This window comes from Erinaceus europaeus, chromosome 14 (assembly GCF_950295315.1).
Source record: "Erinaceus europaeus chromosome 14, mEriEur2.1, whole genome shotgun sequence".
NCBI lineage: Eukaryota > Metazoa > Chordata > Mammalia > Eulipotyphla > Erinaceidae > Erinaceus > Erinaceus europaeus.
The window spans coordinates 5,098,047-5,114,640 of record NC_080175.1 but is presented as its reverse complement, the minus strand read 5'-3'; the positions used below and the strand labels follow the sequence as shown (position 1 = coordinate 5,114,640).

Below are 16,594 nucleotides of genomic sequence, written 5' to 3'. Positions count from 1 at the left end.
TTACTTAACCTTACATCTAAAAGAGACTAATGTGTTTTAACATATTGCAGAATGCTTATTTGTTGTCTAGTCTGTCTATCATTCTGGGTAGAGAGTTTGTGTAGAGCAAAAACTGATCTGATTAAGGCATCTTTTAGGCACTTCTGTGCCTGGCTACATAGTGGTTACTCGAAAATGCTTGCAGAAAGAAGAAATGGAGAGATAAAGCACAAAACACACAAGGGCGAGCTTCTGTGAGATTAATAGATGTTAATATAATGGGAAACAACTCAGATGAGGAGTGGTGGCTGTTAAGAAGGAAGTAGGGATCCAGTCCTGTGGTGGAGGGGGATCATGTTGCAGTAAAGGGTAAGATGTGCTGTGGTCTGGGAGGTGGCACAGTGCATGTGGCATTGGATTCTTAAGTGTGAGGTCCTGAGTTCAATCCCTGGCAGCACATGTACCAGCATGATGTCTGGTTCTTCCTTTCTCTCTCCTCCTATCTTCGTTAGCATAAATAAATAAAACTTAAATAGAGCACGAGCAAGATGTGCTGACACCTATTTTTGGGAGATGTGAAAATGGACTATGTGACAACAACAGTCCTGCAAATCAGCACTTCCTCAGTAGGGTGATAAAAATACAATAAAATAGGGAGTCGAGCGGTAGCGCAGCGGGTTAAGCGCAGGTGGCACAAAGCACAAGGACCGGCATGAGGATCCCGGTTCCAGCCCTGACTCCCCACCTGCAGGGAAGTCGCTTCATGGGCGGTGAAGCAGGTCTGCAGGTGTCTGTCTTTCTCTCCTCCTCTCTGTCTTCCCCTCCTCTCTCCATTTCTCTCTGTCCTATCCAACAACTACGACAACAATAATAACAACAACAAGGGCAATAAGAGGGAATAAATAAATAAAATAAATATTTAAAAAAATACAATAAAATAAACGGGAAATGTGGAATCTTGATTCCTAGATGGGAACTCTAGGGAATGAGGAAAGAAAGAACAGGGCAAAATCAACTAGACCGAACAAAATTTAAAATATCAGTATTAACTATGTTTTTTATGAATTTTTAAATGTAAATCTATACTATCAGAGGCCGACTGAACCACTACTGCTGTGCTCCCTGACTCTTCACCATAATTTTCAAAATTATATATGTATATATATAACTGAGGAAATGTTGCTTTACAAAATCATTGTTGTTCCACAGTTACCATTTGACATCCCCTAAATACCTGTTAGTGTATTTCACTCAAGAAAAAGTACCAGTCTCCATCCATGACCTACTATTGAGTCCCCTTCCTGATGTTTATAGTTCTCTCTGCCCCCCTCCCTTTTTAAAATCTTTTTTTTTTTTTTTAAGATTTTATTTATTAATGAGAAAGAGAGAGAAAGAACCAGACATCACTCTGGTACATGTGCTGCCGGGGATTGAACTCAGGACCTCATGCTTGAGAATCCAGTGTTTTATCCATTGCGCCACCTCCCGGACCACTTAAAATCTTTATTTATTTATTGGATAGATAGCCAGAAATGGAGAGAATGGGGGAGACAGAGACGGAGAGACACCTGCAGCCCTGCTTCACCACTTGTGACGTTTTCCTCCTGCAGGTGGAGGCCAGGGGCTTGAACCAGGGTCCTTGCGCGTGGCAAGATGTGCGCTCAACCGGGTGCGCCACCACGCGGCCCCTCTCTTGCCCCTTTGTGGTCTCCTTCAGGTCTGCAGACAGACACCAAGGATTTGTTTAGCTTTCATCCTGTTCTTTTCCTTGCTCAGTTGCTTAAGTCTCACATGCAATTCACATCATCCGGCATTTTTGGTTAACTTTATGGGCGGGTTTGCACGTAGTGAAACGGATACTTGCATATAGTGCAAGGGGCCTTTTGTGTCTGAGAAATGAATCGAGTCCACGCTGAACTAGAAAGCTATTTATTTCCTCGGTTACTCTTGCCGGGCCCGGCAGGGCGGCGGCCGCCAGACTACGTCTCCCAGCATGCCTCGCACCGGCGGGAGAGTACGAGAGTGTCGCCTTGGCGAAATGCACCTTGGGAGTCGTAGTTTCCGCCGACTTAGCGAAGGTTCGGCCCCCCCCCCCCCCAGCCAGCCTGCGGGTAAAATGAAACCACGTGATCGGAAAAGCTAGGTTTTTGCCTTTGAGCCGGAAGTGAATGACCGGGCCGCCCGCCGCTGGAGCCGGAGCGGACCAATCAGATGCCGGGAGCGAGACGTTGGCCTTTGAAATCAGCCAATGGCGTGCGCGCGCTGGAGCCTCCTCCCCGCCTCCTTCGTCCGGCCCGCGAGTTGTTGGGGAGGAAGCGCGGCGGCCGGGCGAGCGCTGGGCAACGTCGCTCGCGTTGTGTTCGAGGGGAGCTCAAGGTAGCGGGGGGAGAGACGGGGCGCGGAGGCGGACGCCGCGGCCCCTCTGCGGGCTCGGAGCTGGCGGGGGTGGCCCTCCGGGACCCCGGCCCGTGCCGCCGCTCGCCATTTCTTTCTTTCTTTCTTTCTTTCTTTCTTTCTTTCTTTCTTTCTTTCTTTCTTTCTTTCTTTCTTTCTTTCTTCGGGGGCGGCGGGGAGGCCGGAGGCGGGGGTTCGGGTGCCTCGAGGGGGCGGCGGTCGGGCTCCGCGCGGTTCCCGGGACTCGGAGCGGCTGCTCGCCCCGCAGATGACCGGCTCTAACGAGTTCAAGCTGAACCAGCCCCCCGAGGACGGCATCTCGTCGGTGAAGTTCAGCCCCAACACGTCCCAGTTCCTGCTGGTGTCGTCGTGGGACACGTCGGTGCGCCTGTACGATGTGCCCGCCAACTCCATGCGGCTCAAGTACCAGCACACGGGCGCCGTGCTCGACTGCGCCTTCTACGTAGGTGCCACCCCGGGACCTGAATGCCACCCCTGACCCGGTGCCACCCCGGGACCCGAATGTCACCCGGGACCTGAATGCCACCCCGGGACCTGAATGCCACCCCTGGCCCGGTGCCACCCCGGGACCTGAATGCCACCCCGGGACCTGAATGCCACCCCGGGACCTGAATGCCACCCCGGGACCTGAATGCCACCCCTGACCCGGTGCCACCCCGGGACCTGAATGCCACCCGGGGACCTGAATGCCACCCCGGGACCTGAATGCCACCCCTGGCCCGGTGCCACCCCGGGACCTGAATGCCACCCCGGGACCTGAATGCCACCCCTGACCCGGTGCCTCCCCGGGACCTGAATGCCACCCCGGGACCTGAATGCCACCTGGGGACCTGAATGCCACCCGGGGACCTGAATGCCACCCGGGGACCTGAATGCCACCCGGGGACCTGAATGCCACCCGGGGACCTGAATGCCACCCGGGGACCTGAATGCCACCCGGGGACCTGAATGCCACCTGGGGACCTGAATGCCACCCCGGGACCTGAATGCCACCCGGGGACCTGAATGCCACCCGGGGACCTGAATGCCACCCGGGGACCTGAATGCCACCCGGGGACCTGAATGCCACCCCGGGACCTGAATGCCACCCGGGGACCTGAATGCCACCCGGGGACCTGAATGCCACCCGGGGACCTGAATGCCACCCCGGGACCTGAATGCCACCCGGGGACCTGAATGCCACCCCTGACCCGGTGCCTCCCTGGGACCCGAATGTCACCCCGGGACCCGAATGCCACCCCGGGACCCGAATGTCACCCAGCACCCAGGCCAGCTGGGGGGTGGGGCAGGGGGTTTGCATGAAGTCCTTCCCCTCCAGCGTGTGCATGGACTCCGGTGCCGCTCTTTTTCTTTTTTATCGTCATCATTATTTTTTATCTATTTTACGTATTTTAATAAGGGAAGCACAGAGTGAGAGAGACAGATACCCGTTCATCTTTGGTGGCGCTGGGGATTGAACCTGGGGCTTTGGAGCCTCGGGAATGAAAGTCTTTGCAGGACCGTCATGCTGTCTCCCCAACCCTCGTGTGTGTGTGTGTGTGTGTGTGTGTGTGTGTGTGAGTGTGTGTGTGTGTCTATGTGTGTGTCTGTGTCTGAGTGTGTGTCCGTGTGTGTGTGTGTGTCTCTGTGTGTGTCTGTGTCTGAGTGTGTGTCTGAGTGTGTGTCCGTGTGTGTGTGTGTGTCTGTGTGTGTCTGTGTCTGAGTGTGTGTCCGTGTGTGTGTGTGTGTGTCTGTGTCTGAGTGTGTGTCCGTGTGTGTGTGTGTGTCTATGTGTGTGTCTGTGTCTGAGTGTGTGTCCGTGTGTGTGTCTGTGTGTGTGTCTGTGTGTGTGTCTGTGTGTGAGTGCGTGTGTGTCTGTGTCTGAGTGTGTGTGTCTCTGTGTGTGTCTGTGTATGAGTGTCCGTGTGTGTGTCTGTGTGTGTGTGTCTGTGTGTGTGTGTGAGTGTGTGTGTGTCTATGTCTGTGTCTGAGTGTGTGTGTGTCTGTGTGTGTATGTCTCTGTGTGTGTGTCTGTGTATGAGTGTCCGTGTGTGTGTCTGTGTGTGTGTATGTGTGTGTCTGTGTCTGAGTGTGTGTGTGTGTCTCTGTGTGTGTGTCTGTGTGTGTGTATGTGTGTGTCTGTGTCTGAGTGTGTGTGTGTGTCTCTGTGTGTGTGTCTCTGTGTGTGTCTGTGTATGAGTGTCCATGTGTGTGTCTGTGTGTGTGTGTGTGTCCGTGTGTGTGTGTCTGTGTGTGTGAATGTGTGTGTGAGTGAGTGTGTGTGTCTGTGTGTGTGTGTGTGTGTGTGTGAGTGTGTGTTAGGCACTGGTGACCTTCTCAGACTGGAGCCCTTCTCATCCATTTGGTGTCCTGTGGGGTAAGCCTGGAGCCTGTCTGAAGAGTCTATTTAGTGGTGTTTCTATTTATTTACCTGTTTGTTTATTTAATAGAGCATAAGACACAGGAATGGAGGGAGAGGGAGAAAAAGAGGAGGCCTGCAGCACTGCTCCATGTGTGGGGAAGCTCCCGCTGCCCTGCCCTGCAGCCGAGGGCCTGGGCTTGAACCTGGGTCTTCGCTTGGGACACTGTGTGCATCCCCCCCCCATTAGAAGGGGGGTTTGTTTACATTCTTAGTTCCCAGGCTGTGCGGTGGTGCAGAGTTTTTGTTGACTGTTTTTTTTTTCCCTGTCTGAACAGCCATTAGGTGTTTTTTTTGATTTTTTTTTTTCTAGTTGAGGGGAAGACAGACACATGCAGCACAGCTCCACCTCTGGAGGAGCTTCCCTGCCCTGCACCCGAGGGCCAGGCTTGAGCTCAGGTCCTAGTGTGCGGGACCTCGGGTGCGATCTGTTCCTCCCTAGGCTGCCTCACTAGACGGACGAGTTCTTTGCTAGGTGGTTCCCCAGGCAGTGGTGGTGTAGGGCTCTTAATTTGTTTACTGTTGTCTTTTTATAACCAGATTTAGGGTGTTACCGGGGACTGAACCAGGGACCTCTGTGCGGCCCCTGACATTATATTCCACTGGCTTTTTGGAACCGTTCCTCCTTCACCTTTGCCATCTCCTTTTTTGTATTATTATTGTGCCTGTTGGTTTACAGTGAGTAGCTGGCTCTGTAACCAGGACCGTGGAAACCTTTACAGACTCTTTTAAGTTTGATGTGTCTTGACACTTTTCTTTTTGTAGGATCCAACGCACGCATGGAGTGGGGGATTAGACCAGCAGTTGAAAATGCATGATTTGAACACGGATCAAGGTAACCTGGCCTGCCTTCTCTAGCTTACTGCTTCCTGAGCTGAGCACCCCAGAGTGAAGGTGTTTAGGGCCAGTTGTTCTGATGTTGCTGCAGTTGATTGAACGAATGATAAATGATATTTATAGTTTCTAAGATACTTAGGTATGAAGTGACTTATTCAATTTTAAAAACAAAAAACGGACCTGTTTATTAATGAGAGAGCAGGAGGAAGCAGAGTATCAGTCAGCCTGGCATATGTATGACATAGGCGCAGGATTGAACTTGGGGCCTCCTGCTTGAGAATGTGCCCCTTCATTTGTCACGTCAACTCACACAGTTTTTTAATGATCCCCCCCCCCCCCCAGTAGAACAGTTTGAAAAGGGATCCCAAAGCACAGAGCTTCCTGGTAGAAGGTTTTTTTTTTTTTTGGAGGGGGTTGGTGGTGGATGGGGAGGTGCATTATTTAGATGGAGATGAACTCTTGGTGAGATGGCAAGACAGATGTGACTAGTTGTGAGTGAGCTGGGAACCAAGATGGGATAAGTACATTTTTTTTGTTGTCCAAAAAAAACCCCCTCATTCAAACAAAAGGCTTTTGCCCAGAAGTCACTTTGCCAGGTGACTTAAAGCTGCAGATGTTTGGCTTTGTCTGCTAGTAGCTTATTTATTCTGCGTGGTAAACCAGCTTGCAGGGTTAGTTCCCATTTGTTTGAAGACTTAGGCTAAAAAACAAACAAACAACAATGAAAGACAAAGTTTTCAGTCCTTGAGACTGGACTTAAGGGCATTACTTGGTTATTCTCAGGTCACTGCTGAACTTAACAGGATATTTTTTCTTCACTGTGTGAATGAGGTCTTTCTGAACTGGTAGTGTTCCTGTTTTCGTCAGACTCAGGATCATATCCTGTTATGACGCACATGTGGCCTAGATCTGGGATATAGTACAGGTACTTGGGGGCAGTAAATGAATAAGTGAGGTACTACAGAGTTGAAATTGAAAGGACAGTTGCCTACTGGCTAGGTGACCCTCATAAAATGAGGTGGCTTAGTTGGGAGATTCCCTGTTGTCCTCACCCCCAGCTCTCAGGCAGTTAATTCTCTTAGCACTTAACTGTATTGCCGGCAAGCACTGGCTTAGTGTGCTAAGTTGGGTTCAGATCCAGAACGGCAGTGATCACCACTGACTTGCTCATACGACAGGTATTTCTTGGGGACCTGGTGTAGTGTGTCTGAACCTGCACTCAGCACTACTGAGGTGACTCTGGTTCCTGATTTAAGATCTCTGGAGTCGTGTGAGGATAATAACAGGCGGCATACCAGCGTTTAAAAGCAATCTGACATTCGAGGCAGGTTTGATAAGTACTTTGCCACTGACACAAGCTGTGCTCGCTCAGGTGAACTGAGAGGAAGGGAGGGCTCTGTAGGCAGGGAGAGATTTTTCTGTGTGCAGATACATCCAGAGTTGCTGAAACACAGTCACCACAGTTGAATGAATGTTTCCTTCTGTTGTTCTCTTGAGGAGTTTTTGTTTGCTAGAGATAGTAAAGCTGGTATTTTATTTTATTTTATTTTATTTATTTAATTTTATTTCTTCCCCATATAGAAAGTCTTGTGGGAGCCCATGATGCCCCTATCAGATGTGTTGAATACTGTCCAGAAGTGAATGTGATGGTTACTGGGAGTTGGGATCAGACAGTTAAACTATGGGACCCCAGAGCTCCTTGTAACGCCGGCACCTTCTCTCAGCCTGAAAAGGTAGGCTCTGACGTTCCCAGCGGGAGCGGCGTTTCCTACTGTGATCTGACTTGATTATGTGTTGGATGAAAGTGAATGTCGAGGTTGAGTTGAAGAGTCTACTCTGCGAACCCAAGTGACGCGAAGGCGGATTCCTTATGGTGTCTTGAGCAGCTTCTGTCTGTAGAGGCCCAGTCTAGCTGAGTCTCCCTGGCACTCATGGCTAATCTAAGGCTTGAGGCCCCTGGGCAGGCCTGGGAGGCCACGCTCTGCCTTTCCACAGAGGTCACGAGCCACTGGCCGCTTGCCTTCAGCTGGCTCTGTGCCCTGCCGGCAGGTGGCATGGAGCGGCACCTGTGCTTGCTTCTGCTCGAGCCCTCTGTGACGAGGGTGAAATGAGTGATCGCACGTCCCCAAGGAAGGTGTCCCATGTCTTCTGGCTCTTACCACTTATTTATTTGAAAAATGCTGAGTGTTAACAGTTTGAAGGCTCTGGTGAACGCCGCATCTTAAAACCCAAACCTGGTGTATTATTCTAACCTTTTGATCTGGACATTGAAAGTGTAATTGAGCGTTCTCGCTGTATCCTCATCAGACTATCGGAGGGTAGTTGATTTTAAAGATTGATGGTTGCAGCTGTTTAAAGGAATCCTTCACTTGAGTCTGTTTCCTCAGTGTAAATATACTATTCAGCTTCCTGCTCGCTGCCATCATATGCTGTACTGCACCCAAAGAACCATTATTTTTGTCACATCAATCGAATCTACTCCTGGCAAGACCTTTGTTCTGAATAAAATAATTGCATTGTTTCTAGTTTTGATTTATGGTTGTATGTAACATGTTAAGAGCAGTGATAACTTGCTGACAGACTATCATATAAGGGACAGCCGCACTGAATCAAGCTGCTTACTGGCTCAGCAAGGTTCATTATGTCACTTTTTTAAATACTTTCTTTGATAAATGTATATTCCCCGTCAGTCGCATGACAGTGGTTTCACTTGATTTACGGTCGCTGGGGATAGAAAGAGCACTGTTAGGTGCTCACGTTCACCTGTGTAGTAGATTTAAGATCAGATTCCTAATCTGACTGTGCTGTTCTAAATCGCTCTTTCTGGAGTCTGTTCTTTAAGATCTGTGCTTACTGTTCTTCACGTAATCTCTTTTTTTCTGTGAGCATTTCGTTTTTCTGAATAAAGGAAGGGGAGTCATGTTTTCTATTTTCTAAATGTTCATATATTTAAAATGCTGCTTTGAGCTCCTTCAAATCCTCCTCCTCCCCACGATCAGATTAGTTGCTGGATTTCTTCTTTTTAAGTGGCTCACACAGTACCGAGAGAGCACGCGAGCGCTGGAACCAGAGCATCACTCTGGCACACGCCGTACTGGAGTTGAGTCTGGGACCCCCGAGGCTGCTAGCAGTTGAATCATAAAGCCAGGTTGTGGGGTTTGGACGATTGATTACACTGACCCTGACCTGGACTTTGGGATGCTGGTTTGTACGTAACGTTAGCAGTTACCAACCGGATGGTTCAAATACTGAATTTGTAATCAGCGTCTTACCAAGTTCTAGGGCATCTTCATTTTTCTTATGTTGACTTGTCAGATTAAAGTCACTTATTATTTAAAAGCAACAGAGCAATTACGTATCCGAAGTCTAGATTTTTTTAATTTTATTTTATTTATTCCCTTTTGTTGTCCTTGTTTTTTTTTTTTTTTATTGTTGTAGTTATTATTGTTGTTGTCATTGTTGGATAGGACAGAGAGAAATGGAGAGAGGAGGAGAGAAAGATAGACACCTGCAGACCTGCTTCACCGCCTGTGAAGCGACTCCCCTGTAGGTGGGGAGCCAGGGTTCGAACCGGGATCCTTATGCCGGTCCTTGTGCTTTGCGCCACCTGCGCTTAACCCGCTGCGCCACCGCCCGGCTCCCCGAAGTCTAGATTTTTAAAAGTCAACACAACTAGAGAAATACATTTTCTCACCATGCTCATGAGTTGGCTACGTTTTCTAAGTAAGATCCTTGATAGGAAATCCTTTCTAACGCGTGTCTGCAGGAAGTTGTGCACTGCATTACAGAGGGCGCGTTTGCCTTTTAATATTGAAGAAGAAGCATTGCGAGGGGTAAAAGGGGCTTTGAGGGGGAGAATGTGCTTTTTATTTTCCTTAATTATGTCAGGAGATGAACTCTGTTTAGTATGCTCAGGGCACAGGAATTCGCTTTGTCACACGCTGGGCCACTCGCGCCTTTTAATTCTGAGTTCAGATGCCACCACAGGCAGCTCAGCAGCGCGGCCATCAGCTGCGGAGCCCCGCCAGGGCCTTGCCTTCCAGCAGATGGACGAGCGCAGGGCAGCGGCTGGGGACCGACCGACTGTAGGGTGAAAAGCCAGCAAGCCGCCGAAAGGCTTTCTCTCATCATTTGCTGCCGTCTTGTCTCCTTTTGAGTAGTTGGCGCGCTTTGATGTTGTCCCTGAGTGAACGAGGCTGGGGAAAGTTGTTGGGACTTGCTTTAGGAACCAAGAGGAATGCAGTTTTGTTAGAAGTGTTTCTGCGGACCGAGTGGAGTAGTGTCTGTGTTACACGGTGCTCGGTCGCATGTGCAGGCCGTCCGGGTTCATTCTTCTCCGTGCTGACACTGTTGAAAAGTGTAGCACTCAAGGTTTGGTTAGCCTGCCCGGCGGCCTCCCGAGCTGCCTCTTATGGCTGGATGAATAACGGGTCTAAAACTTCAGCTGCTTTGGGGCAAAACGGCGCTTCCCGGCGAGTAGACCGGCTCCTCGAGCTTCTTTGTGTCTTCTCGAAAGGTGTACACGCTCTCGGTGTCCGGCGACCGGCTGATCGTGGGCACGGCGGGCCGCAGGGTGCTGGTGTGGGACCTTCGCAACATGGGCTACGTCCAGCAGCGCCGGGAGTCCAGCCTCAAGTACCAGACCCGCTGCATCCGGGCATTTCCCAACAAGCAGGTACCGCTCGGGGCACCCCCCCCCCCCGCACCCCCCCCCAGTCTGTATTTGTAAAGATGGATGTGGTCACTGCTTTTGAGGGCTGCCGCCATGACGGGGAGGGAGCTGGATGCGGGTGTATTTGCAGCATCCTTGGGCTAAGGCCATTTTAGGGAAGGGCTGCACGTCCAGAGAGGTTGACTGGTGAGGTCTGCTGGTCTGACTAGAAGCCTCTCGGCCCTGGCTGGCCCTGGTCAGGACACCCAACAGGTATCCGGCCACTGGCCACCAGAGGGGCTTATGTAGAGACTCACTTCAGGAGCCAGTGACTTCACGTACACACCTGGACATTTGGGGTTATAGAATTTGCTGCTGGTTTTTGTTTGTTTGTTTTTGCTGCTTTGTATTCCAATAACCTTAATACGGTCCTGCAGGTTGCTGACTGCAGAAGTTGGATTTTTTATATATTTTTTTATTGCTCTTGTTTTTTTATCGTAGTTATTATTGATGTCATCGCTGTTGGATACTACAGGGAGAAATGGAGAAGGGAGGGGAAGACAGAGAAGGGGAGAGATAGACACCTGCAGACCTGCTTCACCGCTTGTGAAGTGACTCCCCTGCAGGTGGAGAGCGGGGGGGGGGGGGGGAGGATCGAACTGGGATCCTTTTGTTGGTCCTTGCGGTTTGCGCCACCTGCACTTAACCTGCTGTGCTACTGCCTGACTCCCAGAAGTGGGATTTTTTTAAAAGCACTGTTGAGGTTAGAGTCGCTTCACAGGCGGTGAAGCAGGTCTGCAGGTGTCTCTCTTTCTCTCTCCCTCTCTGTCTTCCCCTCCTCTCTCCATTTCTCTCTGTCCTATCCAACAACGACAACATCAGTAACAACAACAATAAAGCAACAATGGCAACAAAAGGGGAAAAAAAAAATCTCAGGAGTGGGGTGGTAGCACGGCGGGTTAAGCGCAGGTGGCACAAAAGCACAAGGACCGGCATAAGGATCCCGGTTTGAGCCCCCGGCTCCCACCTCAGGGGAGTCACTTCATAAGCGGTGAAGCAGGTCTGCAGGTGTTTCTCTTTTCTCTCCCCCTCTCCGTCTTCCCCTCCTCTCTCCATTTCTCTCTGTCCTATCCAACAACAACGACATCAACAACAACAACTATAACAATAAAACAAGGACAATAAAAGGGAATAAATAAATAATAGTAATAGTAAAATCTCTTTAGTGGGAGAGACCTCAGCACTGCTCCAGCATGAACCCGTGCCGGGATAGCCTGAGGGTACTTCTTCCCGAGCTAGTGCTCTCTGGGTTGGAGAGAACTCAACTGGAGCTGATCTAGGCTGCTGTGTGGGAGAGGGATCAGGAACTCGTGCTGCACCAACTTCCGCAGGAGATACACTCTGGAACTCTCGGAGCCGGAAAGCAATTTCCAAGTGTCTTTAATCAGAAGAGCAGCTGTTTTTATACTCTCCAAGTAGGGTGGAAACAGGATGTGATATAGAGAGGGTGGAGAGAAAAGTGACTGGTGAAAATCAGAGTGTGACAAAGAAGGGATCAGTGTGTGACAAGGAGGGGGTGGAGCAGGAGAGAATCCTATCATAGAACCACCAATGCCCTGGAGTGCTTTATGTAAAAGTGATTTATGTAAATAGACCAAAGCTTTGGATCAGTAAAATCCCTATATAGGCATATGGTTAAGCAGAAGCCAGGGGGAGGTGGCAACTACCCAACAAACCCGGGCTTAGAACCCGGGGTTTAGCGCCTGCGAGTACCGCGCCCTTCCCACCAAGCCACGCGTGCCTCCTTGCTGCCTCAGCTCTTTTTCTCAGGAAATTGGAGATTCCCATTACAGACAGGGAATCTTGGCTGTGTGAAACGTACCTACTGAGCTATTTTCATTCAGTAGGATGACCTCTAGCACTTACTGAATGCTTATGCTTGTGTTTTTATACACAGGTGTGGTCTTTTGCTAGTTATCTCTAGTTGATAATGGAATTTTAACAAAGATTTTTTTTTGGGGGGCGGCCTTGGTAAGCAGGTTTTCAGGAATAAAACTTCATACTGTAGAAGAATTTTGATTATATAGGTTTTATGTTTACTTTTGACTGTCATTTCAAGTAAGGAGGAAAGGGGTTTTTTTTTTATATAAAGATTTATTCCCTTTTGTTGCCCTTGTTTTTATTGTTGTAGTTATTGTTGTTACTTATGTCGTTGTTGGATAGGGTAGAGAGAAATGGAGAGAGGAGGGGAAGACAGAGGGGGAGAGAGAGAGAGATTCCTGCAGACCTGCTTCACGGCCTATGAAGTGACTCCCCTGCAGGTGAGGAGCCAGAGGCTCAAACCGGGATCCTTCTGCCGGTCCTTTGCGCCACCTGCGCTTAACCCGCTGCGCTACAGCCCGACTCCCAAGGTTTGATATTCTAAGCGCGTTGGAATATTGCTGAAAGTCTGTTAAGACTCAACTTGTACATCAGTGTGAGTGGAGGCTGGCTTTCAACTGACTGGGGCCTAGATACTCTGAATAGAGACAGTTCTTAGTGTTGGAAGTGAAAGCAATAAGAAAAGTCTATTTAATTCTGCTAATCGGACAAGAAACAGCTAAATGGTAATGAAATACTAAACTTTTTTTTAAAGATATATATATATATATATTTAATTTTTTATATTTTATTTATTCCCTTTTGTTGTCCTTGTTTTAATACTAAACATTTTATGTAGATTTGACAAAATAGCTGGGCATTTTTATGCAGGAAACATGACACTTAAAGCAGTTCATAGATTTCATTTAAATTAAAACAGTGCTTGTAACCTTTTGTAGTCATCATAGCTACGTTAACACAGCTTACAGTTTTTGTAAAGTCTTGTGCTTTTTTGTTAAACACAGAGTGACAGAGTATCACTGTGGCGTGTGATGCTGGAGGCGAGCCTGGGACCCCACACTTGCAAGGCCGGCGCTCTGTCACTGTGCCTTCTGTGCCAGTCGAATCTCTGGCTTTGTGTTCATGTTTGAAAGAAATTTCTTGGGTGTGGGTTGAATCTAGGACTTGGTGCCGTGGGTGTTTTCTGTTCTTTGTTTGGCTTAAATATCGCTGCCCCAGGGCGCTGCTGATTCACAAGACTGCTGTCCTGAGGGCGGCAGGCCCCTTGATTTGGGGAGGTCGAGTCACTGTCTCTGTCCCACCTTGGCTCCCTCCTGGCAGGGCTACGTGTTAAGCTCCATTGAAGGCCGGGTAGCAGTGGAGTACTTGGACCCAAGCCCTGAGGTGCAGAAGAAGAAGTACGCCTTCAAGTGCCACAGGCTCAAAGAGAATAACATCGAGCAGATCTACCCCGTCAACGCCATTTCCTTCCACAACATCCACAACACATTCGCCACAGGTAAAGTGTGGCACGGCGACCCACCTGCCGCTGCTGCTCGAGCATTTGTCATTTGTCGTCAGCTAAACGTGAGCATTTATAATTTTTTTTTTTTTAATTATGTTTGCCTTTTTTGGGAGAATCTGGTAGAATCTCTCTTGCTGGGCATCCTGACTTCTGCGGCCTCAGTGTGAATGGCTCTGCGCAGCTGCTTTTATTTCTATTCTGTTTTTATATTTTATTTTATTTTTTTTAATTTTTTTAAATATTTATTTATTCCCTTTTGTTGCCCTTGTTGTTTTATTGTTGTAGTTATTATTGTTGTTGTCGTTGTTGGATAGGACAGAGAGAAATGGAGAGAGGAGGGGAAGACAGAGAGGGGGAGAGAAAGATAGACACCTGCAGACCTGCTTCACCGCCTGTGAAGCGACTCCCCTGCAGGTGGGGAGCCGGGGTTCGAACCGGGATCCTTATGCAGGTCCTTGTGCTTTGCGCCACCTGCGCTTAGCCCGCTGCACTACAGCCCGACTCCCATTTATTTATTTTCTTATTCCCTTGTTGCCATTATTGTTGTTGTTATCACTGATGTCATCGTTGTTGGATAGGACAGAGAGAAATGGAGAGAGGAGGGAAGACAGAGAGGGGGAGAGAAAGACAGACACCTGCAGACCTGCTTCACCGCCTGTGAAGTGACTCCCCTGCAGGTGGGGAGCCAGGGCTCGAACCCGGATCCTGACGCCGGTCCTTAGGCTTTGCGCCACGTGCGCTTAATCCACTGTGCTACCGCCCGACTCCCTGGGCATCTGCTTTTAAGACCCATTTGAAGTCTTTGGCAATTGTCTGCAGGTGGTTCTGACGGGTTTGTGAACATCTGGGATCCGTTTAACAAAAAGCGCCTGTGCCAGTTCCACCGCTACCCCACCAGCATCGCCTCCCTGGCCTTCAGCAGTGACGGGACCACGCTCGCCATAGCGTCATCGTACATGTATGAGATGGACGACACCGAGCATCCTGAAGATGGTATCTTCATTCGCCAAGTGACAGATGCAGAAACGAAACCCAAGTGAGTATGCTTCACCTGCATTTGAGCCTTCTCTTGCATTCAGCCCAGGATTTATTAATTTTTCTCAATTCATGAATAGCATTGTTGATGCCTGCTTGATAGTGCAGCCGACTGTAGGGCTGGAGTTGATTTTATCTTGTTCTCCCAAGCTTTCAATATCCGTAGGTTGATAGACGTCTGATGGATAAAATTGTGCCCAGTTGTTTTGGAGAGAATGTCAAACTCTCATTCTTCTTGAATAGGCACTATTATTTGAATCTCTGCAGTTATTACTAGCTTATTGCTTCAAAATTAAGTTGAGGAATTCAAGAATAATTTATGTTAGCAAGTTCTATTTAAGATATTTAAGAATCTGAACGACCCAAAATCTTTCCTCTCCACAGAGGTTGTTTCTTTAATATTTACACAAAGTGAATGACCTTCAGGTCTTACTGGAAATCCACAGTAATACCGCCTCGTCTAGAACAGCAGATCTCTGTAGTTTGGAAATTTTCGTAGCTGTCTCAGGCTTTTGCTTGGAACTGTTGACTGAATGGAGCCTTTTGCATTTGAGGGGTGGCTACGAGCAGGCAAAACTCTTAATTACCTGCATCGGGCTTCAGAGCAAGCAGCTGCTTGGGGAGTTAAGAACAAAAACCTGTCCCGTGCCCACCCCAGGTGGTTTTGACCCTCTGCTGGAGCCCTTGACGGAAAGCAGTCCTCAGGTGATTGTGGGTGATCGAGTGGTTCCAGGCTGCCTTTGCTGTTTCTTGGGGCTAAAGTGGTATGTGGTAGGCACCCTCGCTGAATTGGAATGCCTGAAGAGAGGGCAGCTTATGAAATGGTCTCTGTGACGTGTACTTCCGCAGGCTTGCCTGAGAACGTATTTTAGCGGGTGAGGCCTGTTGGGCTGTATTTGCATTTAGTTGCTCGCTTTTGTGTCTCCTGTCCCCGCTGTCCATTTTGATCTCATGCTTTTCTTTCCTCTTTTGCACTTGTAGGTCACCGTGTACTTGACGAGATTTCATTTGCTCAAGTGCCGCGTTGATGATGATAAAACAATTCCTACTCCCCAGTGATGGATTTATTACTATTAACAAAAGAAGCCAGGGGGGGAAAATACTAATTTTAATATTAGAAGAGCCTGAAAATAGTGGACAAGAGGTTTCTACTGATTTGTTTTTTTAAATCTTTCCTTAAGTGCATGAGGTGCTTTGCAGTATTAAAGGCATGTGGGCAAACAAAATTGGAGGGCAGTGGCTACACTTTTGAGAATCTGTTTTGACCTTGCTTTTCGTTTCCACTGTGGAAGTAAACGTTTGTATAAATAAATAAATCAAAACACAGGTGATGCGGTCTCTTTGCATTCTTTGTGGGCCTTAAGCGGCAGAGGGAAGGCTCGGAGCCATTGGTCTCTTTGGCTGGTTGTGGTTGCTCATTCTAAAGCCGCTTCAGACTGCCTCATGAGGAGGAGGTTAATCTACAATTAAACAATATTTCCTCCTGCACGTCCATTATTTTCTGAAGCAGATGGTCCATCATTTCCTGGGCTGTTAAACAAAGCGAGGTTAAGGTTAGACTCTTGGGAATCAGCTAGTTTTCAATCTTATTAGGGTGCAGAAGGAAAACTAATAAGCAAACCTCCTAACATCATTTTGAGACTGTAAACAATTATTTATTAGCAAACAATTGATCCCAGAAGGGCAAATTGTTTGAGCCAGTAACGAGCTGAGAAAAGACAGAGCCTATCTGTGTATTTGGAAAAATAATTGTAGCGTAATTGCAGTACATTTAGACAGGCATCTATTTGGACCTGTTTCTATCTGAATGAATTTTTGGAAACATTAATGAGGTTTACATATTTCTCTGACGTTTATATAGTTCTCCTGTCCATTGCAGTTGTCCAGCCGCTGG

The 16,594-nt window shown here is 48.5% G+C and overlaps 1 protein-coding gene across 1 annotated transcript; it reads left to right on the top strand.

Annotated features, from left to right (window-relative positions):
* The first annotated feature begins 2,216 nt into the window (after nt 1-2,216).
* On the top strand, nt 2,217-16,026 carry BUB3 (BUB3 mitotic checkpoint protein). The gene is made up of 8 exons (XM_007519663.3): nt 2,217-2,355; nt 2,642-2,836; nt 5,558-5,627; nt 7,211-7,362; nt 10,146-10,304; nt 13,482-13,659; nt 14,485-14,701; nt 15,682-16,026. Exons 2-8 carry the CDS (start codon nt 2,642-2,644, stop codon nt 15,695-15,697), a joined length of 987 nt encoding a protein of 328 aa, XP_007519725.1. The 5' UTR covers nt 2,217-2,355; the 3' UTR covers nt 15,698-16,026.
* The last annotated feature ends 568 nt before the right edge of the window (nt 16,027-16,594 follow it).

Excerpts from the sequence above, each read along its gene's own strand:
- BUB3 (XM_007519663.3), top strand. The coding sequence starts at position 2,642 with ATGACCGGCTCTAACGAGTTCAAGCTGAACCAGCCCCCCGAGGACGGC. Across the intron at positions 5,628-7,210 it reads TGATTTGAACACGGATCAAG|AAAGTCTTGTGGGAGCCCAT; the intron begins GTAACCTGGCCT and ends TTCCCCATATAG. Across the intron at positions 13,660-14,484 it reads CCACAACACATTCGCCACAG|GTGGTTCTGACGGGTTTGTG; the intron begins GTAAAGTGTGGC and ends AATTGTCTGCAG.